At 34.6% G+C, this 24,912-nt stretch overlaps 2 protein-coding genes and 1 pseudogene across 3 annotated transcripts; 2 read left to right on the top strand and 1 right to left on the bottom strand.

Moving 5' to 3' along the window:
• Positions 1-1,641: 1,641 nt before the first annotated feature.
• On the top strand, positions 1,642-2,675 carry LOC120251390 (annotated as a pseudogene).
• Positions 2,676-5,318: 2,643 nt separating this feature from the next.
• On the top strand, positions 5,319-18,536 carry LOC120251599 (isoprenylcysteine alpha-carbonyl methylesterase ICME-like). Of its 2 annotated transcripts, none has more exons than XM_039260175.1 (12): positions 5,319-5,742; positions 10,819-10,895; positions 11,109-11,178; positions 11,282-11,362; positions 11,488-11,562; positions 11,673-11,774; positions 12,150-12,290; positions 13,902-13,967; positions 14,107-14,250; positions 16,003-16,093; positions 17,725-17,907; positions 18,308-18,536. In XM_039260175.1, the coding sequence occupies exons 1-11, from the start codon at positions 5,468-5,470 to the stop codon at positions 17,884-17,886; spliced, it is 1,284 nt and encodes a 427-aa protein (XP_039116109.1). In that variant the 5' UTR covers positions 5,319-5,467; the 3' UTR covers positions 17,887-17,907; positions 18,308-18,536. The 2 variants fall into 2 exon arrangements, with proteins under 2 accessions (XP_039116109.1, XP_039116108.1); XM_039260174.1 differs by having other exon boundaries at positions 5,321-5,742; positions 18,282-18,536.
• Positions 18,537-19,254: 718 nt separating this feature from the next.
• LOC120251389 (DNA-directed RNA polymerase III subunit 1-like) lies at positions 19,255-24,281 on the bottom strand. Its single transcript, XM_039259920.1, has 11 exons — positions 24,164-24,281; positions 23,959-24,075; positions 23,762-23,844; positions 23,402-23,549; positions 22,534-22,682; positions 21,055-21,207; positions 20,860-20,976; positions 20,669-20,736; positions 20,134-20,338; positions 19,818-20,020; positions 19,255-19,585 (listed from the first exon to the last, which is right to left on the bottom strand). The coding sequence occupies exons 1-11, from the start codon at positions 24,279-24,281 to the stop codon at positions 19,534-19,536; spliced, it is 1,413 nt and encodes a 470-aa protein (XP_039115854.1). The 3' UTR covers positions 19,255-19,533.
• Positions 24,282-24,912: the final 631 nt, after the last annotated feature.

The raw sequence follows: 24,912 nt of genomic DNA, 5'->3' as shown, positions 1-24,912 counted from the left end.
CATTTGTGTTTGGCAAGTTCACAATCATTGCAATGGAAAGACTCTAGATTTGACCCTTTAAACAATGAAGGAAACATTAACTTAAGATCATTAAAGGAAGGATGACCTGAACAACGATGATAAAGCCAAACTTTATTGTTGTTTGACATGACAGACTCTGAGAGAAATACAGTAGATAGAGAATCTTTGACTTTAGCCTTACACTTTGATTTTCCAAGTAGTAAAGACCGTCCCTCTCACCATCATGTCCAATCTTCCTCTTCGTGCCCTGTTCCTGAAAGACACAATGTGATGGAAAGAACGTTATACTATAATTGGAGTCTTTGGTGAGGTTTTGAATAGAAACCAAATTTGCAGACAATCTCGGAACATGAAGAACATTTTTTAGGGTGAGGAAATTATTGATATAAATGTCTCCTTGGCCTGCTATGGTGGTAACTGATCCATCAGCAATAGTTATCTTTTGGTGGCTAGATATGGTATATAGGATATGAAAAATTTAAAGGTGTAAGTCATGTGGTCAGTGGCTCTAGAGTCGATCACCCAAGTAATTTTTTCTGAGACACTAATAGCATAAGAAGAGAAAGAAATACCTGAAAATACCAATGACTTCTCAATTTGTCAATTCCTTCCTTGTGAAATCCTTGTTTGGATCATGTGAACCTGAACCTCCTTCATCATGTGGTTGAATGCTCGCAACATGTGCTTGTCCTCTGCCCGGTTGGGTCTCCCGTGAAGCTTCCAGTAATGATCTTTGGTATGTCGATGTTTTTTTGCAGTATGTGTAAAACAGTGAATCCCTATTGAAAGACTTGGGTTGATTGGCTGGAACAAAAGGTGAAATAAGGTTGGTTTCTTTTCCTTCAATAGCCGTCACAACTTTAGACACCATGGCAGATCCGTCTCTTCCATCAATTTCCATCATAACACTTCTTCTACCTTCCTCAACACGGATGATCGAAATTATTTCATTTAATGAGGGCAAGTCTGGTTTCCCAAAAATCTGTACTCTGATTGCATCAAACTCAACATTGAGACTAGCAAGGAAGTCATCGATACGTTCCTTCTCAATAAATCGCTTTAAAATCACTGCATCTTCACTACAATGCATCTGAATGCATTGATAGTGGTTTATCTCATGCCACAAGCCTTGCAAAAAACTAGAATATTCTGTGACGGTTCTTGCTCCTTGTTTGGCCGCTTGAATATTTGTCTTAACTTTATAGATTTGGGCAACATCCTTAACCTTGGAATATGTTTGTTGGATAACATCCCAAATTTCTTTGGCGGATCCAAGAAACATGCATGTATTACTAATCTCTGGTAGCATCGAATTCCATAACCAAGACATTACCATTGAATCTTGTTCATCCCATGCAGAAAACTTCGGATCATTCTTTGAAGGACCTATGCCTATTAAATGGCTTAATTTTCCTCGACCCTTCAAGAAAGTTCGAACAAGCTAAGACCATTTCAAATAATTTTTTTCGTTCATTCGATAAGCTACCTGAATATTTTGCAAGTCTCCGAACTGGACAGTGAATACACTCTCTGTTATAGGAGCGTCCAATGTTGCTGTGCTTTTATGGATTCAAACATAATTAAGAGAAAATAAAAAAGATTGACCAGAAAGAAGAGAGAATGGCAAGTGGAATGGAAGAAAGGAATTCGGCTAGACAAGAAAAGAATGAACTTGAGAAAAAAAAAAACTCTCAGGAAGAAACCTAAATCTCTGATACCATGATCAAGACCATCTTCAAGCAAAGTCAGCATGGCTATGGCATGTTACTGAAATGGGCTCTGATGATTCTCTACCTCTTGGTTTTGAAATCCCTCCTCAGGTTACAAAAAAAAGCCTAAAATTAATGTTTCTAATATTCCACTAATTAAGTGGAAATCTCCTCCCAAATTCTTGCTGAATCTAGAATGGTTGGTGGTTGCTAGAAGTGAAAGCGAAGAGGTGGCTATTCAAAATTAGAGACTAAGGGGAGTGCTTAAGGCAATTTATCCATGTGCATCTTCCATTCCTCTAGACCTTGTTGTTCTTTCGGGAGTAGAAACTTTCCTATTTGATGATTTTGATATCTCTCTGATCCCCATAACTGCTGCTAAGGATGAGGATGCATCTGAGTTGTTAAATTCTAAGGTTTCTGTAGACACATCCTCCCGATTGCAACCGGCTGATGTATCAAAGAGCTAGCCCACCAGGAACGCCGCCACCAAATTTTAGGTTTCCTACTGAACCAGTACGACTGAATTCAGCTCCGCTCGCTTAAGACTTTGTTCATAGTGAAAGATCAGCAATGGGCTCCATACCTGTTGGAGAACCGGATGTTGTGGCTGCCATCTCTATTGCATTCACAGTAATTATGCGAAGCAACAAGGCAGGCAGTATAGTTAATCCTGATTTAATGATCAAAATTTTCAGCAATCCTGTCCTTGTCGAGACACTCACTTCTGAGTACGAGGCTCCCAAACAACTTCCATTCCCGGGTGTCACTTCATCAGCTCCACCTCCATTGCTTCAAATCGACATCACCTCTTTGCCACCTTCTCCAACTTCACAGTCATATCCAGTACCCAATATGATCCGTCCACCTCCTATAAATCCACAAGCTCCTTTTGCTATTCAGTTCAGCACCGGCAATCCTCTCCCGAAAGCTCTGATACCATGAGGAAAAAGAATGAGAGAAACGCTCAATTTCATTCATACAAAATTAGGTTACAATAGGAGGTTTATATACACAGCCTAAGAATCAGCAACAAAATCTCCTACAAATCTGGAAACAGACTGTCTAAATTTAAAGTTAATCAAATCTCACAAAAAAAAGGAAAATATTTTACAATAAAGCTTTCCCAAAATAGTCCACATAATTTGACAAAGTCTACAAAAACTACAAATAATAGTTTCATGCAATTATTAACAAAAAAAAAACACAAGTCTAAAAGCAATAATTAAACTAAATATCAAGAATACAACAAATAATTTCATTCAAGTCTACAACAAATAAATTTCATGCAAATATTTACAAAAATACACAACAAGTCTACAAAAGCTACAAATAATAATTTCATGCAAATATTAAAAAAAATACACAAGTCTACAACTAATAATGAACTAAATATCAACAATACAACAAATAATTTCATTCAAGCCTATAACAAATAAATTTCATGCAAATATTTAAAAAAAAAAAAACCACAAGTCTACAAAAACTACAAATAATAATTTCATGCAAATATTAAAAAAATACACAAGTCTACAACTAATAATGAACTAAATATCAACAATACAATAAATAATTTCATTCAAGCCTATAACAAATAAATTTTATGCAAATATTTACAAAAAAAAACCACAAGTTTACAAAAACTGCAAATAATAATTTCATGCAAATATTAAAAAAAATACACAAGTCTACAACTAATAATGAAAAAAATATCAACAATACAACAACTAATTTCATTCAAGTGTACAACAAATAAATTTCATGCAAATATTAATTAAAAAAAAAACCAAGTCCACAAAAAAAATAATTTTGTTCAAGTCTACAAAAATAATTTCATGAAAATATTTAAAAAACAAGTCTATGAAAACTACAAATAATAATTGCATGGACTTTTTAAAAACCCACAAGTTAAAAATAATTTCACTCAAGTCCACAAAAAATAATTTCATGCATTTTTCAAAAAAACCACAACTCTAAACTAATAATAAAAATAAATATCATAAATACAAAAAAAATATTATTTCACTCAACTCTACAAAAATAATTTCATGCAAATATTAAAGAAAACCAAGTCTACAAAAATTACAAATAATTATTGCATGTACTTTTTTAAAACCCACAAGTTAAAAACAATTTCATTCAAGTCTACAAAAAATAATTTCATGCATTTTTCAAAAAAACCACAACTCTAGACTAATAATAAAAAATATCATAAATACAAAAAAATAATTTCATTCAACTCTACAAAAATAATTTCATGCAAATATTAAAGAAAACCAAGTCTACAAAATCTAGAAATAATAATTTCATGCATTTTTAAAAAAACCACATGTTTATACTAATAATAAAAATAAATATCAAGAATAAAACTAATAATTTTGTTCAAGTCTACAAAAATTAATTCATACAATTATTTTTTTAAAAAAAACTCCATGAAGTCCACAAATAATAATTTTATGCATTTTTTGCAAAACCACAAGTCTAAACTAATAATTAAAATAAATATCAAGAATTTCAACTAATACTTTTATTAATGTCTACAATAATAATTTCGTCCAAATATTTATATAAAAAAAATCAACCAAAACTACAAATAATAATATAACTAATACTCGCATGATTAAAATAAGACAAGTTTACAAAACTATAACTAAACATAAAAATAAATAAATCATGACTAACTTTGTTAATTGGGGACTTCCAAAATGTAAATAATTAAGAGAAAACCCAAATTTGCACAACTCCAAGTCTACAAGACTCCAACTTGTAATATTAAGCCTTGATAATAAACTCCAAGAATCTAAATAATTAAGCTCCAAGATTCCAAATAATATGTCTTGAGAGAGTGAGAGAGTTGGGAAAGAGTAATAATTGGTAAAAACTACTCCCTCCATTCCTTTTTATCTGTCGTGAATAAGCGAATCTCACATACCAATAAATTTAGTTATTTCACAAACTTTATATAAAAATTGTTATTTTTCCAAAATTACCCCTAATTTATATCTTCATATTTCTCTCTCATATTTAATTCCAAGAAGAAAATTGAATAAAGTGTTAGGGTAATTTTGAAAAAAAAAAACTAATAAATGCTTCTTGATATTAGAAAATGGCAGATAAAAAAGAACATAGGTTTATGACAGATAAAAAAAAACGAGAGAGTAAATAACATGGGGATGGGGGTATATATAGAAATTTATAAAAAATTTAAAAAAAAAACTGAGTTTTTCAAATTTCAAAATTTTGAATTAAAAAATAAAAAGCCCAACGGCTATTACAGCCATTGGAGTGCAACAGCTCCTGACCTGCTCTGTTGACCCAGCGGGCCAGTTCCGGGCCGGGCACGGGCACCGGCCGAACGGCCTGTGCCCACTCTAGACAACTAAGGAATATAAATTTTCTCAAACTCAACCACCTCTGTCCAAAAAATAAATAAATAAATAAATAAAAATAAGTCCAAGAAGAAACTAAAGGAGTAACGTAACCATCTGACCGTTCAAATGACCTTGAGATACGTGAAATCCAAAAAAATGTGCATTCCTAGGCAAATGGTGATGATCTCGAGGCAATCACCAGTGTTCAGTGCCGTCCGAACTCCACCTTCTTCCTCGTTGTCGTGTATCACGCCGTCTCTCTGTCCTCCATCCACTAGAAATTCGCCACGTCACCAACCGAGCTCACGTAGTTGAACAAGGTCCCCTAGCAGGATCCTTCTCTCTTCCTCTCTCTTCCTCTCGGCGATGCAATCGGAGATCGTTCCCCGCGGCGATGGATCCTCCGGCGAGGGGTCCTCCGCCAGTCCGGGGTCGCCGGAGGAGACGCCATTCCTACGGCGGGTTCCATCGGAGAGTCGCCGGAGGAGGGTCGTCAGTGAGCCGACGCTCTCATCCCTTTCATCGCCCTTTGCCTTTGAATCCAACTCACGCCGGCGATCCTTCCGGAGGGACGTGGGGCACGCTGCCGCCGAGACGTTTCTCCTCACTCGCCTTACCCTCATCCTTCTCCGCTATCTCGGGTACTTTCTCAGTGGATTCTTTCTTCTTTGATTGTTTTTGTTTCTTCAGATATTTTTTTTAATGATTTTTTAATATAATTTTTTTGGTACGAGATGAATTCAAATACTCAAATATCATAGCATTGAAAAGTTCTAGGTTTGCAACACTGGGAAAAATGTATGAAAGATGTAATGGTAGTAAATGGGAAGTTACAGAGTATTGAAAAAAAATTGAAGCTTGTGCTGGTTCTATCTTGAATAAGAATTGCCTCTTCTTGGTATAAGAGTTTCTGTTGGTATATATATATATATATATATTCTTTTTCCAAAAGTAACAACTGCTTTCCTTCTCCATGTTGCAATCAGTTTGACTAGATAATTCTGGTCAATTTTTAGTATTTCTGATAAAACTGCAGAAAAGACTGGGGAAATTGAAGCTTTGTTTGGTAAAATTGTTCTTTTGCTGGGGAACAATCTTCTAAGACCCTTATGTTAATCACTCTATCTGTCTGTGCATATTAATTGGTATACGGATTTTGAAAGTCGAATTCTTTAAATTTATTCAAAATTAATAATTCTTGAAAATTATGAGATATCAATGCCATTGGAGTTGGCTTAGTTGCCAGAAAAGAGTCAATTTGTTTTAGAGGGCACTCATGTCTAGATGACTTTGGTAATTTATGCTTTTAAGGAAAAATCTCAAGGGAAGTTCAGCTAGTTTAGGCATTCCATAGAAGTTTATGGACCGGATGTTGAGGTTTTAGAATAATGACACTAAGAAGATCCAATTTGCTTTTTATATGCTACAGGAAAGTGCAAGTAGTTAGCTGAATTGAAAGATGCAAATTCGTGGTGATAGATGTTATGATGCATGGGAAAGCTTCGAGTAGATTTCTAAAGCAAGTATTTCCTTAGGTGCTAGTTGTTGCAGCTAGTATGGTAGTTTCTTCATCTGACATAAGAAGGCATGTCTGTTGAGGATTAAGAGATAGAGTTTGATAAACTTCAAACTTTTCTATGAAGCTTGTGGATATTGTAAGTCAAGCTAGGAGGTTTGAGAAGGACATGTGTTCTCACATTCACAAGGGGTTAGCTGTCCTGCACTAAATTAGGTATTTTGAGTGTGGGACTAGTCCAGGATGCTATTTGGATGGACACTTAAAAATAGAAAAAGAGGCTTCAAAAGGTGAGGGTTAGTGGTTTTTGATTTGCATGTCGGTTACCCTTTCCTATTCTTTTGCTCTTGTCTTGCTGATATTAGCTTGACTTTTCAAGGGTTGAAGTACCATCTTGTATCTGTTCCTATAAGTGGAAAAAACTTTCTTTTATTCCTGAATGTCACTCCAAATAGGATCTAAGGACTTTGCATGTCCCATACCCTTCAAATAGGTAGTTGAGTGAAAGACAACTGATATTCTATGAATCTAAGAATGTACACCTTTCTCAAACCTGTGAGCTCTCTCACATTATGATTCACAAGCTTTGTAACCAAGTTTGGTAGCTAGTTAAACTCTATCTCATAATCCTTAACAGCATGCTCCCTTATGTTAGATAAAGGAACTATTTTCTAGCTGTAACAACTTGTTCCTTGGGAAGTACTTGCTGTAGTGGGCTGTTTGAAGTTGTTCCCATGTATCATAACATTTACCATCATGAATGTGCATCTTTCAATTCAACTAGTTACTTGCATCCCATGTTTCATGTAAACTGCCTCTTCCATTTGCATGAAAGTCTCATTTTCTTCATTTAATCGAATGCACATTTTCCCTTCCTCTTAGTGTTTTTTTTCCTTTATTTTTCTTTAATTCAAATTGACCCTTATTAGCTAAAGGCTTGAGTATGCTGTTGCACAACCGCAAGCGCACGGTTTTGCCAAGTAGTAAATAAGTATCGATCCCACGAGGACCAAGTATTGATTACCAATCTATTGCAACAAAAGATTATCTAGACAATTAAAAAAGGTAGGATTTAGGAATAACAAGAAGCGAGGGAATAAAAACACAATCAAAGAGTCGAAGGAACACGTGGTCGTGGATCTTTCTTCGATTAAAAATAGACTTAGGTTTGGGAACTCACCACAAGGTATAACATGAATGATGTCTTTGGATCTAAACTAGATTTGGGCGGATCTCTTGAAGGGCATTAATCCTAAGCTACTTGTCACTCTCTTTCAAGAGATAACAAGTTAGGGCTTGATCAAGGTTACCTCCTACTTTCGTGGTAGATAAACCCTTCTCAAAACCTCGAATAAAAAGCAAAGTGATTAAGCAATGAGCCCTCAAGAACCGCCTTTCAGCGAGTTCGGGATGATTAATGAGGTTCCAAGACCCAGGTTATCCTTTCAGTTAACCTAGATCTCTAAGATAGCAAGCAATGCTTTCACAATCACAAGCTTTGACACAAATCGAAATCAACTCAAGAAATCTACCATTAAGCATAAAAAGATCCATACAAAAATGTATCAACACATCAAACACATAACACCTCGGGCTAATCCCAAACCTAAGAAGAGTTCTACTCACACACCATCTCAGTTACAAAGAAAAAGATAGGAAGAGAAGAAAGTCTGCAGAAAGCAGACAAATGTCGAGAAGACTCCCTATGATGTCTACAAGGTTTTTTCTTCAATTTCCAGCTCTCTTCCCTTCTTCAACTCTCTCCAGGTCTTCAGATCTTCCTTTTTTTCCCTTTCCGACCGCTGACTCTTTTTCTCCCAGCCTTCCTTGTTGCCCTGAAGTCACATTCTGATCCTTTTATATCCAAAAGATAGAAGCTGGGCCCCAACCACTTTACAGTCCACAGGTACTTCTCGTAGTATACAGGCAGGTTGTGGATTTCCCCAGTCTCCAGTTTCAATTCCTGCTTCCTACAATTAAAACAACTAGAAAGAGTAGTTTGTACAAAAAGAAGGGGAAAATAATAATAAAGACTAGGAAAAATGCATGAATACTATCTAAATGCATGATGTTAATAATGCAATTTATATGTGCAACATATGCTATTTGTCATTGTGCTTTGCTGTGTTGTTCAAGTTGGTCCTTGTACTTTAAAAGTATATGTTAGAACTCTTGTATTTTGGGTATAATGTTCACCTGGGTTCCATATAGTTGACATGGGAATATGACTATGTATTTTATTTTGAAATTAATTAATGATGATTTGGATATTGAAATCATGGCCACTGGCATATCTGGTCTACATGGCGAAAATTGGTTTTTTAAAAAAAAAAAACATTGAATTTGTTTCATTAACCCTATGTTGATGTGGCATGACTTGCCACTTCATCTGTTATATATTTTTAAATTTTCTCCTGTACCTCCATCTCCACTCGTTTCTCTTTTTTGTTCTCCCCCAACTCCATTTCTATCCATGACTTTCTCTTCATCCTCCATCCCCTTTTCTTTCCTTTTTCTTTTCATCCTCCTTCATCATTTAGTTCAACTACCTTTCCATATTCTCTGCTTTCTCCTATTTTTCTTCTTCATTGAGCCTTTGGATGCAAATGGAGTTGGGTAAGGAAAAGAAGCAAGCAAAGAGGATGGAGGATGGAGCATTTGGATGAGGCCATGGGTGAAGATGGAGGAGAAAAAAGAATGAGAAATAGGTGGATGTTGGAGAGGAGGCTATCGATGGGTATGGAGCTGGAGGAGGGTAAAAGAATGGAGAGAAAGCGGAGGAATGGAAGGAGGCCATAGATGGAGATGAAGGTGGAGGAGAAGAAGGAATGAGAAAGGGATGCAAAATGAGAAGGAAACATTGATGGAAACAGAGGTGGAGATGGAAGAGAAGGATAAGTGGATGAAGATGGAGGAGGAGAAGGCTGCTTAGGAATGAAGCTTGGAGAAGAAGGAGAACAAAAAAAAAAAAATAATTTTTTTATGATGCGGCAATGACTTACCAATCAGTTAGCATAGAGCTAATGATAAAATTCACTAAAATTTGAAATTGTTTTTATACAATTTTTTTTCCACGTACTAATGCAATGATGGGAAATTCTTACATACGCTATTTCATTTTTATCCAAGAGCTTTTGGTAGTTGGTTGCAATGTTGACCTCTTTGGATATCAGCTTTCACCGATATCAGTGTCTTTGCACAACCTTATATCAAAGGTTATATTTGGTGACCTAGTATATCTTGTCAAAGGCGCTTTGATTTTTGACCTGGTATCTCTGGCATAAGGCTATCTAGTGGACCGGGGCTACGACTCTTTGTTTCATTGACCCTACATTGCTTGGTCATTGTCTGTAATATTTGTGTCTCATTTCATGAAAGAGTTTCTCTTGCAGAAGGTTGGTTAATGTTCAAAAACATGAGTGCATTATGTCCAGGAACCCTTAACTCAAAATGTCTCTTTGGCATAGACAATTTAAGAATGCTTGATGTATTTGCTTATACAGTGGATCATGGAGACCATATTTCTGATGCTGAATTCTGAATCTATATTAATTTATTTAATGTAAATGCTTACTATAATCATAAAGTCCATGAAGCCTGATTGATTTTTTATAATAGAAATTAAGGACCTTGAGAGGATGTTTGATTGGGGGATGAGAGTATGAGGTTAAGTTAATCCTTTTCAAATATTGGTTTGATGGGGTAATGTGTATTTGAGTTGACCAAAGGTTTAATTAATTAATATTAATAAAAATTATACATTTTAAGATTTCAAAATTTACTTTTCTAGATAGTGAATATTAGTAATTTTTAAAATTAATTATTAAATATAATTTATTTAAATGATTAAATCTTTATAAAATAGTTGTATAGTGCCTATCCCGCCTTGTTTGGTAAGGGGAATAGTTGCTATCCCTCAATCAATAAGGTGTGAGGTCCTCATCTTCATTGATTAATTGTTATAAACCTCTGTGAATCTACTTGTACTAAAGTCAACACTTTGATAGCATCAAACCATTTTCCTTCATTTGAAAGTAGCTGTTTTACAACCTCATTATGAATTCATTACATTTTCAAATAGTGCATATAAAACTTCTTCTTTTCAATCACCTACATATTTTGTGACATATTTTGTTCCTGCCAAGAAGGTGCACATGGGTCATTAAGCTGATGTAATATCTGATAATTTGTTCTCATGCAGGGTAGGTTACCGGTGGATTACTAGGTTTCTAGCCCTTGCTTGTTATGCAATTTTACTTATGCCAGGTTTTATACAAGGTGCGCATTCTTTGCTCCACAACTGTTTTTTGATATTTACTTAATGCATGTGTCTTTACTTCTATGCATTTCTTTCTATTTAGCTCAACAAAGTAAATAATGCAATTTAGAAATTTTTAAAATTAGTTTCTCATAATTGATTCTGTTGTTAACGTCTGTAAAATAAGTTTAGGCTTTTTTTCTTCTTTAGCTAATTCACGTTATGGATTACAGTTGGATATCACTATTTTTGTTCAAGTCAGGTCCGTAGAAGTGTAGTGTATGGAGAGCAGCCAAGAAATCGGTATGTCAGCCTTCATTTCTGCACTCTCCATGTTGTGTTATCTAATCTTCATGTTTTCGAGGTGGTTTTCTGTTAACAAGTGAATTTGAATTTTGTTCTGCAGGTTGGATTTATATTTACCAACAAATACTGATCAGCTGAAGCCAGTTGTAGCATTTGTGACTGGTGGGGCCTGGATTATTGGGTGCGTGAATTTCAATTAAATGACATGCACATTAGTTGAAATTTTATTATGAATTAATTGTTACTATTTTATTGATTCAATTGTAGACAGTATATATTTGTGAATTTTGAACTTTAGTTTTACAGTTACAAAGCATGGGGTGCTCTTCTAGGGAAGCAATTGGCTGAAAGGGGTATCATAGTTGCATGCATTGATTACAGGTATCAAGTTCAGACAGTGTGCAATCCTTTGGAATTTTATGTGCATAGTTCTATTATCATGTGCATAGACAGGTACTGCTTAAATTGAGCTTGATGTCATTTTTCTACAGAAATTTTCCCCAAGGGACCATCAGTGATATGGTAAACGATGCTTCTCAAGGAATCTCTTTTGTCTGCAGCAAGGCTGCGGACTATGGTGGTGACCCTAATAGGTACTGACTTGTCTTGTATCGCAACATTTTACTAGTTGACTGACTTTTTTTTTTTCTTTTGACATTCTAAAAAGAATACATTGCAAAATGAAAGATGCCAACTATCTCCTTAATTGCAACTATATATATATATAAGTTCCCACTTATAGTTAGAATAGGTAATTAACATGTAACTAATATAATAATCCACTGATATTCTTATTATCATATTTTGTGCCTTTGCCTTAAGCAAAAAGCCTTGCGCCTGCTGTATGTGGAGGCAGTCTTTTGATACCACAGCTGGTCTTTTTGCATTTATGGTATTTGGACTTCCAGTCATTTTCTGCCTGTAATTTTTATTAATCTGGTTTTTGTTCTCAATGGCTTATCTTGTAGGATTTATTTAGTTGGACAATCAGCTGGTGCACATATTGCAGCTTGTACCCTCTTAGATCAAGCCCTGAAAGAAAGTGGGGAAGGAGAAAATGCCACTTGGAGTGTCTCCCAAATAAAAGTATATTTTGGTATATCTGGCGGGTAACAATTAATGTTGTGTTGTTTTGTCATCATATTTGATTTTTTCTAGGTAAGGTTTTCTTCTTAATAGAACTTTGAAAAGTCACCGTTCCCTTTCTGTGGAGGTAGTATATATTTCTTTGAGAATGTCTTGGATTATGTTTTTTCCATGTTATTTGTATTCATTGATTATGTTTTTTTCAAAGTACAAAGGGTATAGCTTTCTGTTATAAACCATCAGTCTTTTTCTCATTCTTGGACATTCACAAATCGTAACCCATGACAAAGTATTCAATATATTACCAAAATATGGCCGGTACATTAAGCTCATTTTAAAGGGGTTTCATTTTAAAGCAATTAGATACAAATCTTAGGCAGATTGATCAAATGCGGACAAAATATAAGAGTTTATGAGGAATTGAGAAGTCACATGTATGGCTATTTTTAAAGCTTAGTAATATAAACTAGCTATATGATGACATGCCCTCTGTTAATTCTTTCTTCCTCTCTATTACCTTCAGTGTCCCAAATGTATAGTCTTTTCTTCCATTTTTATTTTTTGTTTTTATATCTTCATTATTAACAAGCCAGGTTATTTATCTCTCTTTTTTAGCATTTCTTAATCATTTGTTTGATTTATGTTAGATTTGTATCTGATAATATCTCATAAATTTGAAGGTCTATGTGACACAGGAGAATTTAGGTTTTAATACAGGTTAAAAATACCCATTCCATGTATTTAACACAGTAACATTTTTTATGCAACTACTGTTTTCTGGTTTTATTATTTGTGCATTTTATGGATGTTTATTCTGCATTATGTGATGCAATTTGTCTTTGTTGATAATTAATATGTTGATTCAGTCCAGAGAATCCAATTAAGAAAACACAGATGATGATTGTTGTTGTTGTTGTAATCACAGATAGAAATCTCCTTGTAGAATCTATTGAAGGATGCATGTTCAAGGACTGGTATTTGCAGTGTTAATTAGCTTTAGGTGGCTATATTTGGCGTAGTCACTTTTATTATCTCTTATTTACGTATGAAAAAAGTTTTGGGCCTTCAGTCTATATACATAAGGTTGAGAAGCGATTTGATAGGGTTAAGTGATGGTTGTTCAGGTAGATTCCAGGGACAAATTCAATTCTTGGAGTCCTATGAAACTTTAGTTCTGATTGGGCTTTTGTCAACTATTTGTTAAAATATACAATAGGATCCTAAATGTTGTGAACCAACGAAGCGCCTCGGGCTATAAGTTTCTATTTGAATCTTTCAGTATTAAATGACAGGCGACAGACAATTTTCAAGGTTGCCCTTTGTATATCGCATCATTTATATACCGAGAAGAAAAACCTACAGCCATAACTTACTTACCCATGGTTAAACTAAGTGGATACGTTAAAAGCATTCATCCCTTCAGATGCTAATTTTATTATGCAGTCAATGTTAAAGTGCAGTAGATTACTTTTACGTACAAAAAACAGAATCGACCCTTGATAAATTAATCAAAATAGTTGGTTAGAAATAATGGTCTCTAGATTGCTTGTCATGCAAATAAGCATTAAAATAAATAAAATTGATCCTATCAGTGTATGTGAGGAAGTTTTAAGGTCTTGAAGTTCTTATTGCAGTTACAACCTTCTGAAGTTGGTTGATCACTTCCACAGTCGTGGTCTCTACCGTTCCATCTTTCTCAGGTAATTGTTTATTATCTTTGGCTTGTCATTCATGATCTAGTATATTCACTATTTTGGCCCTGTTATTTGTTAATATTCTACAATTTGTTTTAGAAATTTTATTTATCTCCCATGAGAATAATAAACCTCTTTGTTCCAGCGTAATGGAGGGGGAGGAATCCTTGAGGCGCTATTCCCCTGAAGTTGTGGTACAAGATCCATATGTTAGACATGCTGCTTCTCTTTTGCCTCCTATAATCTTGTTCCATGGAACGAGCGATTATTCTATACCTTGTGATGCCAGGTTGTTTAGCTTACAATATACAAATTCTTTTTTTTTTTCTATCTTTATCTAAATTTCTTTTGTAAGGGAACATTTTCTTTGCATCTGACTTTTCATATTACCTGCATATATTTCATAAAAATAAGCATTGAACATCTTGAGCATTGATATTATCTGGAAGCCAGTATTAAAGTATATTTCCATTTATGCTGGACTCTCAGAATGGTTCCTAATATATCTTCTATAGCACACTGATGAGTTGATAGCATCTTTCTGACCACAAATTGAACTATCGTGATACTCTTATCATAAGACCTTCTTAATTCTTAGAAACAACATATATGTTCTTCTTTCTGACTCCGAATTTTTGCACTAGTTGCACCAAAAAATAATCGTGAAAATGGTCAATGTTTGTCGAATGAAAATATATGCATTTTTTAGACTTCCACACTTAATTCCCTGATTTGATTAGTTAGATCTCCAAAAATGTTCATGTTTTTGCCTTTAGTTCTTTTAAACATTAAATTAAGCCAAGGAATGAATTTAGTTGATCTTTATTAGCACGATAATACCATTATTGGTTCTTAAATTATTCAGATGTTAAATAAGACGTGGAACTAGTAACTTATCACAAGGACATGTTTATTATAGTTGAACTTGTATTTGTTAACCCGATTGAGGCCTATTATCACTATTAGGCATTTATTTAGATCTTACTAACAATGGAGGCAGCTCAGTTCCACTTAGCGAAAATCACTGTATATTGTTGGAAGACTCTTGATTAGCACAATTGAAGTCAATTACAACTCATGCACCCATTATGCAATCTATACTCCAGATTTAGATTTGAGGCTTCCTCTAACAAATGCATTGACTGCAAAAATACACTCAGTCTTTACCTCCTAACACAAATGTTTTGAAAATTTTTTTCAGTTACCTCACATATGTCTTGGTTTCCTGACTTTATCCAAAGAAATAAGATACACATGTAACTGTTATAGTGTGTTCAGTCTTAATGCAATGTTGATAGCTTTAAATGAATGATGTGGTTGAACATAAAGATGATTATCGAGGATGCTTTCAATATCTCATCATGTACTTGGGTTGTACTGAAGCTTAAAACACATAGGATTTCTAGTTTGCTCATTGTAAGGGAAGTTATTGTCCTTAAATCTTTTCCACATTATTGATGGTAAAACAATCTACTGAAATTGAAATAGAGAAATGAATGGCCGTTACCAAAGTAGAACTTTGAAAACTGAAAACATCATTTTAAAACTTCAGCTAGACAAATAAAGCATTATCAAGGGTTCATTTCTGCACTGTTTCCTCTCTTCTGAACTTGATGTTGGACTAAAAGTATTTCTCTTTCTTAACCTTGACCAAGAGAATTCGAACAAAATTTAAGCATGCATGCAAAGGACAGCGAGGGATAATTATTGAGCACAGGTGACAGTTGTAATCTTTAGCCTGAAACTAAAGTGAGGTCACAGAAGGTAAAGCAGAAGCAAAATTATATCAATATTGTTATCTAAATAAATATTCTTCAGATCAAATTTTAGACTTTCCTCAATGATTTCTTTCATTTTTTTATATATGTCATTCATTCCTTTCCAGAAGGGCAGCCTATGATCTAGTGTGCCTTGCATTTACTATTCCGTTTTCTATGATTTAAGTTAATATAGATATATGTTTCAGCAAGCTGTTGATGTGAAATTGGCTTGTGCAAATGCTAAATGGTGTTGTGAGCACTAATGTTATTTTTTCTGTCAGTGAAACTTTTGCAGAAGCTCTTCGCAATGCTGGTGTTGAAGCTAAACTAGTCTTGTACAAGGGGAAAACTCATACTGATCTTTTTATTCAGGTAGATGGTTTTTATATATGGGGCTTTATTTATATGAAATATAATCATGATGTCCTATAATAGTGATTAATAGTAGCCTGCCCTTGATTCTCTTGTCATCATGCCCACTCTGAAATTTATGTTGCCCTAATGCTGTACTTGTGATTTGCCATTAAGCAGAAATGTGGATAACTTGATTTGAAGGACCAATTATGAACAAATTCAGCAAAGAATATATAAATTATTCCTTCAATTATTCTATGGTTTAATAAATAAATCAGTATGAGAAATATTGATCTCATCAATATTTTGTTTGCTGTACTTGTTCATTGTTTGTCCCTTCATTTGTACCTGGACAAGGATGAGCAATTTTGAAACAAGTCTGAGAGATTTGAAACTGTATGTAGGCTGCTTCTTAGTGATGTTGCTGTACTACAGTTGTCAAGCCTTTCAATTTGTAGTCATTGAGGTAGAGTGTCACTTCCTAGTTATAGATTTTGATTTTAGATGTGTTCTCTGGTTCAACCCATATTTATATGATATAGTTATTTTTTATCTATTTGTCTTCTTTCATAAAAACAGCCTGTTAATTAGATGCAACCATGGTAATGAGATCAATTCTGTTTCGCACTGATGTTTTTTGAATTTGCCTTGGCCCTTGCACATATGCACTGGTCTTCCAGGACTTGGAGTTTGCGATTTTTGAACTGTTTTTTCTTTACCATAAAAATTCATTAAAAAAATTCTTCAGGAGGAAGCATCATTGGCTTTATTTTCTAGAGTGTTTCCTGTTTCAATGGCAGACAATTGAAAGTTGAAAGATGGAACATATTGTTACCCAAAGCTCCATCTGATTTCATTATAATTTTCACATACTCATTGATTTCTTTTAGTTATCAAAATTGTGTGAATCACATCAGTACCTGATAGGTCTGATGGTTTGCTTGGAATTTGGAAGCTTATTATAGTTCAATTCAGTATATATATATATATATATATATATTTCCTGAGGATGTAGATATCGCAATGAATAAAACAAAGAATACGATATGTGACACTTAACATCTTCAACGAAAATTGGTATTTTGCAGTGTAACATTTGGTAGAATCAAAATCAGTAAGAAAAGAAGTCTATGAACTGAAAGTTGATATGTTTTGGCTTGAGGTTTGATTGTTTTTATTTATTTTAGATTTGTCTGTAAGACACAACTTTTTAATGCAAAACTTGGGATTTCCAATTTAGTTTTGCATATGCTTCTATTTGAATGGCCCATGGACCATTCATCCTTGCTTCACAGTTAGTTATAATGCTTCCTTTTCTCCTTGACTATACACAGATATAGAGGTAAAAATATAGCAATAGGATATGCCGTGTATTATAAGAAACATTGACTTTACTGAATATATTGAAATTGTTGGCTGCTAACCCAAGACTTACAGCATGGAACTTCAAAGATAATGACATGCTTTAGAACCAAAATCATTTCATGCATGGTTTGCTTGACTCTTATCATGTAGTATCATTTACAGAGCCATCTTTAATTGCATGAACAATCTTTACAATCTTCTTATCAGTGGAAATTGTTGTATTGCTACCTTTCAGCATTTAATTTTTTTTAAATCATTTAATGGCTATTGTTGTTCAATTATAGGATCCTCTTAGAGGTGGCAAAGATGAGCTGCTGGAAGATATAATTTCTGTAATTCATGCTGGTGATACAGTTGCTCTTGCTGAAGATGCAGTGGCACGCCCAACACGGCGCCTTGTCCCTGAATTCATGATACAGTTAGCTCGCAAAATAAGTCCCTTCTGAGTATCCAAGTCTGGCTTTTAGGTAATTCTTGCCGACAACTTTTGCTATTATTTCTTAAAATTTGCCAATTTATTGTGTTCTATATTTTGATTCAATTTTGAACGAGTAGTATCCTTATAAAATTCAATTGGTCACAAATAAATTTGACATACATTGAATGCATGACGGTTTCATTTTGACATTTCCATGCATAATTTCAATATAAAAAGTGGTATTATTTACTGCTGATTGATAGAGTAATACACCAATGTCCATAACTTGATGCTTTTAGCTTGTTTACTCCATCTGTGATTAGTGCAATCACATCACCCCTCATTAACATTATTAGTTTCATATTATTTCTTTGTTTCTAGACTTAAATGATTATATATTTTTTTTCTTTGTTTCCCTGACAGTATGTAAGAACAGCTAAAATTATCAGGAAGTACAAGAGCACAAGTAGAATGGCAACATCCGAACTTCCTGTCGACTTTCTTGTGCGAGAAATTGCTTCTGTTAAGCAAAACCAAGATTCTCAGAGAAGTTGCTTTCAGATGGACAACTTACCAAGGATGTTGAGTATGAGGGAATCATTTTTGGCATAACATTTTTGACATAAATGCATCATGAAGAGCTTGAGATTTAATGGCTTCATCTGTTAACTTTTATTAGTTTTTTCTGTATTGTGCTTTTTGTTTTCTGTAATTTTTTGCAGGTAACATTGAAAATATTATTATTTCAGATGGCAAATTTGTTCCTGAATTACACCATTGTTTACAAATTGGTCTTCGTCGATTTATAACGGTACCTAAGTTCATACATTCAAAAGGTGTTGTTAATACTGCATAATAACACATCCTGTGTTAATAGTGCACGTTAATTTGCGTCAACACAAATCCAGCAAATGATAATTCAGTTTGAAAATAGATGCTGGTGAGTCCAATAATTTGGATTATACTAAAATATGTGACAATAAAAATTATAATCTCCTGTGTGTTTCGAAAATAAATGAGTCAATGCCTTCATGCAGACGTCCTATATTCATATAAAAATGTATTAAATTAAACAATATAAACTATTTGGGTAATACCAACAGCTCTTTGATTTATTGATATTGGATACATAGACAGTTTCAGGAAAAATCTGAAATTGAACCCTACGCAAGTAAGTGTACATATGTTTGTTGATCTTGCTCCCCACCTGTGTCCCTGCCTGTGTCCCTAACACGTGCTTGTCATATTTCATTAAAAACAAAAAATATATACTATTTGGATAATTATCTAAATAACCACAACTATAAAAACCACAACACCTGTGGTCAAAACAATTTGTTCACTCCACAGTAAATCATAGCAGGTAGCAATCCAAAATTTTTCATGATACAACAAAGGAAAAAAAAGGATAGACAAAAAATTACTATGAAACTCATGAGCAACGGTGCATCTGACTTAATTATGGGCAATTGTGAACTAGTATGGTGGAGGCCTCTTCTCAGCATCTACCTAAACTCCGCCGTTTTTCAGTCTAAGACATATACACATTAAGGCACCTGATTGCACATGGTTAGCATGCAGACCACAGTGAGGAAAAACAGATATGTGGATGCTTCTTCTCGTCTGATTTGATTGCGCAGGTAATCAATTCAAGCATGTACATGAAGAACGACACTCAACTTAAAATTGGATCTGGCTCGTATTTGAGTTCAGGGAGTGGATCAACCCTGCAAATGGTAACTCCCATTTAGCTACATATATTGTTAGATAGAAACACACAATTTGAAATTTGCAGACTAAAATGAAAATGAAATCACAAGGCATAAACAAGTATAGACTCAACTATGAAAATGAAAATCAAATAAACATGTCATCAAGAAAAGATTTGACAAATATAGAAAACAGATATCAGTAGAAGAATGGGACTATATGAAAAAAAAAACAATTCATCATGTATACCTTTGCCTGACTTTGAGAATTCCTGTGCCCAATTGCATCGGTATGCCCATTATAATACATTCACTAACTCCCTCAATCTGGTCCTCCCGACCACTGAATGAAGCATTAAACAGGTGCTCTGCAGTTTTTTCAAATGACGCAAGCATCAGGACACTGTCTTTCATCTTTGAAATGCCAAATCTTGTGATTCCAAGCACTTCACCCTGTGAAAGATCATAAGAAAGAATAACACCAAGTGATGAAAAGAAAGCCAGAGTTGCCAGTCAATCTTCTATTGTAAAAACAGGTTTTAATATTCTCTCTAGATAATGCTTACCCTACAAGTCATTAAATCTGACAGAAGCATCATGTGACGACTGTCAATGCTCATTCCATGAGTACCCATGGTATACTGTATCTCATTAATAATGGACCTCCTAGAAGCTTCAATTCCAAGTGTTTGATGAACTTCAATGACATGATTACTCTTTGTTTCCTTTGAACAAACTCCTGGAATACCCATAACTGCTAAAAGATTTGTCCTGGTAAATTTAATGCAATTGTTAGGTTGATGAAAAAAAAAAATATATTTATCACACACAACAACCTCAGAAGCAGGATGCCCTGTTATATATCTAACAACAATAGATTAGCATGTCTATGGTGCGAAGTGCAGGGAAAGGATACACTTTTACTACTATCACATCATAAACTTTTAACCAAAGTTTTAAAATTCTAAGTGAATAAATTTCATTCGGATTTAGCACTGGATTGCAAGTGAAAACTGAAAAGTGCATGATCACAAGTATATCATGTAACTACCACATATTAGCTTTGTTAGTGAAGAAAGACAGTGAGTACAACAAACTAACCCTTCAACCAACAGGTGGTGTCTTCCTTTATCATTGTTAATGACAGCACGCTCAACAGTTGGTATGCCCTGCATATCCAATTAAGAATATTGGGTTAAAATTTTCAAAACCAGAGATAATTTCAATGGAAAAAAAATGTACTGTATGTTAGTTGGAATCTTAACAGGACAAATTAAATCTTCTAGTTTTACCTTCACAACCAACTTTGGAAGCATGCTTTTCAAAGTGTGAAGGCCAAACCGCAATTTGCTTCTATTTCCTACATTAGGAATGATTCTCAACTTTCGCAAACTCAAAACACGGACCTCCTGCCATAACATCAAATTAATGTGCTAAGTTGCAGACACACACTGGCATGATAAGAATGTCTGGTAAGAAATTCTAACATCAGGTTTCAATTTAAGTTTTGGATGATTCAAAATTGCAGATTGCACAATTTCTGCAGAAATTCCCAATCGTAGGTCTTCACTTTTCTTCACGTCAAGTTTGATAACTATGGATGCTTGACGCTTCAGTACAATCTTTATACTTTCAGCAACCTGCTTGAAAGAGTGAGATCAATATATTAAACCTTCATGTAAGGTTTCAAAAGTCAATGTCTGAGCAAAATCCATGTAGAATAATAATTCTTGTCAGTAGATTCGTGTTGAAGATTATGTGCAGCTTGACAAGACAAAGGCAAACACTTAAGAACAAATAACTGAGTAAACAGAAACTTTCTGAAGATATTTCTATTGGGCATGTATTAACCTTTGGTGGAAATTAAGCATCACTTGGTTTACAGGAGAAAAAGAAGAATATACAGCAGCTTTGCTACCCTATCTTGCCGATCAGGCAGTATGGAAGCTATCAGACAATCCAAGCAGACGCCAATCTAATGGCATAAGCAGGGAAGAAGTCAATCCCTAGTACAGGCATGCTAAGACATTAAAGTTTATTGCAACTTGTTCAAACTAGCCAGAATACACCCTCTAGCCAAATAATTAACCAACCTTCCATCTCTATGCACAAAAGCAAATTGATCCTTATAATAAATTCAGTTCTTACATTATACACCAGCATGATCATAAACTTCAGTAAGTGGGGAAGTAACAGCTTGATTGGGCATGATGAAATGAACTTACGCTGGGCGTTGGACAAGCGAGAAAGAAACATGAGGCAGATACTTTCTCAAGAGAGTTGCAAGCTAGAAGTTGTGTATTAGAGGTTATACAACTCCTGATAACAATGAAGACTGTGACACGAAACCATTACATGCCAAACCTACTTGTAAGCTTTTGCCAGTATTAATCGGAATAATTCCATATTCAGCACCCAAAATTAATAAAAGAAAAAGATAATGATAGTATTCCACATCAACCAATAGGCCAAAAATGCTTACAAAACCTAAGTACAACTAAAAAACAACAATTTATCCAGATTTCAAGAGGAATTCATGCAAATATAAGCATTTATAGAAGCATAGACATATCAGCTGCAATGGGCACAAAGGCGATAATATTTGGGCCAAGTCACACACTTCTGCTATTTATGTAATGATAGTCACAAAACCTAACTCAAGGTATAAGGGAAAATATTATGGTTCTAAATGCATACAGCATACATGGCATTAATGTAGATACTGCGAGTTATTCATTAACTTTAGCAGCATATGCAAAAATTCTATTTTCTAGTATTCCATTATATCGCAAGTCCTTCAAGATAAGCAATTTGTTGAGATACATAGTTAGGTCTACAAGGCAACAAATATGCAAAATGTACTTGTCCATTCCAAAATATATAATACAACCCTCACCGAAAGGAAATTTAAGTGTTCAGATCCAGCATGAAGCAGCAAAGGCTAAATTTCAAAACAAGAAACATACCTCACCCAAAACCGTTCTCTCAATGCAGCCTTTGACCATGCGTGCAGAAAAAAGAGTGTCACTGTTAAGAATGGCAGTAATAATTGGCGTGCTGATATTTTTGGACGCATTAATTATTTCCTTAATGCGAGGAACCCCAAGTGTGACATCTGACTTCAATTAAGGGATCACCTTGTATAATTCAATAAATACGATACAAAAAAGGAGAAAGACTAAACAACAAATAATCATCTGTTTGTTTTGTTTACGAAATGGCCATGGAAAATAATTTGAACACCTGAATTAGTATGCACAAAGTAAACTAAAATATAAAATACCATTTTAGGAGACCTTTGGGTGCCTTGGAGATAATTGTTGATGTAAAAGTCATCATAACATTTAGTCACAAACTTATGAGCACAACACTTGTAATTAAGCAAAAGATAGAATTTATGTGATCACTCAATGGCTTTCCAAAGCAAGATAGAAATAAAAATTCAAAGTTTCAAGAAAAATAAAGTTTGTTCTTAAAACAAGTTTTCCATAAATCAAACAAAAAAGACACATATTATCAAGATGGTTGATTGGGTGAATCTAACACAACAAAGGCACATACTATAAATCCATTTAAAGGAGGTCAAGTTAAACTGGGGCCAAATTTTCCAGAATCACAGCCAGACAAAAGTCAGAACCACCTAGGTCCAAAATCAAATTGAAGGTCCCTGGTTAGACACTTGCATGAAAATTGTGATCACTAAAATAGCATAAAATATGCCAGAGTTGTGATTTAGAAAACAAGATGGAGCTTGAACACAACGACAAAAATAAAAAGGACTAATCAATAAATTTGAATTCCAGGCGCGAGCTAAGGGCTATTTCTAGAGGATACTCATGCTAGCAACCCCAGCAAAGTGAAATGTCTTTAGTGTCATTTGTGTTCCTGGTTCTCCTATGCTTTGAGCTCCAATGGCTCCAATAGCAGCTCCTGCTTCAACTTTTTTCAAATGATAACGGTATATACATGTCTCCAAGAACACCTAAGGCAAGGACTTCATATTAGAGAACATAACATGTTTGCACCAAATGGGCAGAATTCATCAAGATTCTCATATTTAAATTAAACTAGTTGATCAATAAACCTAGCTTCACCATACTGAGCATCATATCTAATTTATAGGTCCTTCATTTCTTCTAAAAATAAAAGAGTATTTACCAAAATTGACGATTTGAAGGAGACAATTGAACCCACCTTTAATTGTTTGGATGTTATTCCAGCTATATTAGCAGCAACATTTTCAATTTTGTGGAATTTCGGCCCCAACATAATTTTCACTGTTGTAATGCACTTCTAGTTTTCTTGAAAGGCTTTTACGCGATTGTTGAGAAAAATCTGACAATGATTTCTTGAATGCAGAAGAGCAACCACCCTCAGGAGACACATCATACTTTGAGAATCTGTTATCCACAACATCGATATCTCTGAAGGTGATAAAGCATCCCTCATCTCTAGCAGGACACGTAGCCTTGAAATCGCAGAGGACAATAAGCAACCCTCTGCGCGATCTGTGTAATGATTGAGAATAACACGGCTGACTGACCATAATTTCGCACGCTAACTGCAATCAAAGATTTGAGGGACGCCATCCTTCACTTCCATTTTGAGCCTGGATCCATGCCGCCGTCTCCATAGACAAACTGAAACTTCCTCCCTCCACTAGCATTGCGCACGTCTGGTCGTAATGAACAGAAAGATCTTCCAAGCCTTTCATTAATCTACACGAGACATGCCATCCTGTTTCTGGCAGTTTTTCACCTGTGTCAAGCAAATTCTTTGTGAGAGACCAATGCGAGATTGATTTCTAGTAAAGTGAGGAGCTTGACCTTAAACGACAGAAAATTCAAAGAGTCATGCACACAAGGAAATCAAATAAGAATGGTAAAATGGACCACGCGTAGTCAAAGAGATGCTGACAGGGCGACGTTAAAGGATGACTCTGAAAACAGTCAGACATTTCGAGGATATAATTGCAAAATCCAACTTTTCCTGGGGCCTAATATCAATAGAGATCAGTTCCAAGATTCAATTACATTTCTATTCCTCAAGTAAGATCCAGTGCTTGAACTTTGAAAAGTCGAAAATTAGAAATTAATATCTTTTATAATTTATTTTTAATATTATTTAAAAGACAAAATTAGAATGTAAAAGAAAGTGCAGTACTCTTTGTAATATCAGTGACGATAAACTGTCACAAGTATCAGAGCTAATGAGGTGAACTGATAAACCAAGCAATTGTATTAGCTCAAGTGCTTGACTCAAACTCTGCTTCAGCCAGCCAAGGTTTGGTTTATGACTTTGAAGAAAAAGAAAGTTCTTCAATAGCTCAGGAGATGGAAAAGTTG

Source organism: Dioscorea cayenensis, chromosome 20, assembly GCF_009730915.1.
Source record: "Dioscorea cayenensis subsp. rotundata cultivar TDr96_F1 chromosome 20, TDr96_F1_v2_PseudoChromosome.rev07_lg8_w22 25.fasta, whole genome shotgun sequence".
Taxonomy (NCBI): Eukaryota; Viridiplantae; Streptophyta; class Magnoliopsida; order Dioscoreales; family Dioscoreaceae; genus Dioscorea; species Dioscorea cayenensis.
The sequence above is the reverse complement of the archived record's forward strand: the minus strand, read 5'-3'. Positions and strand labels throughout refer to the sequence as shown.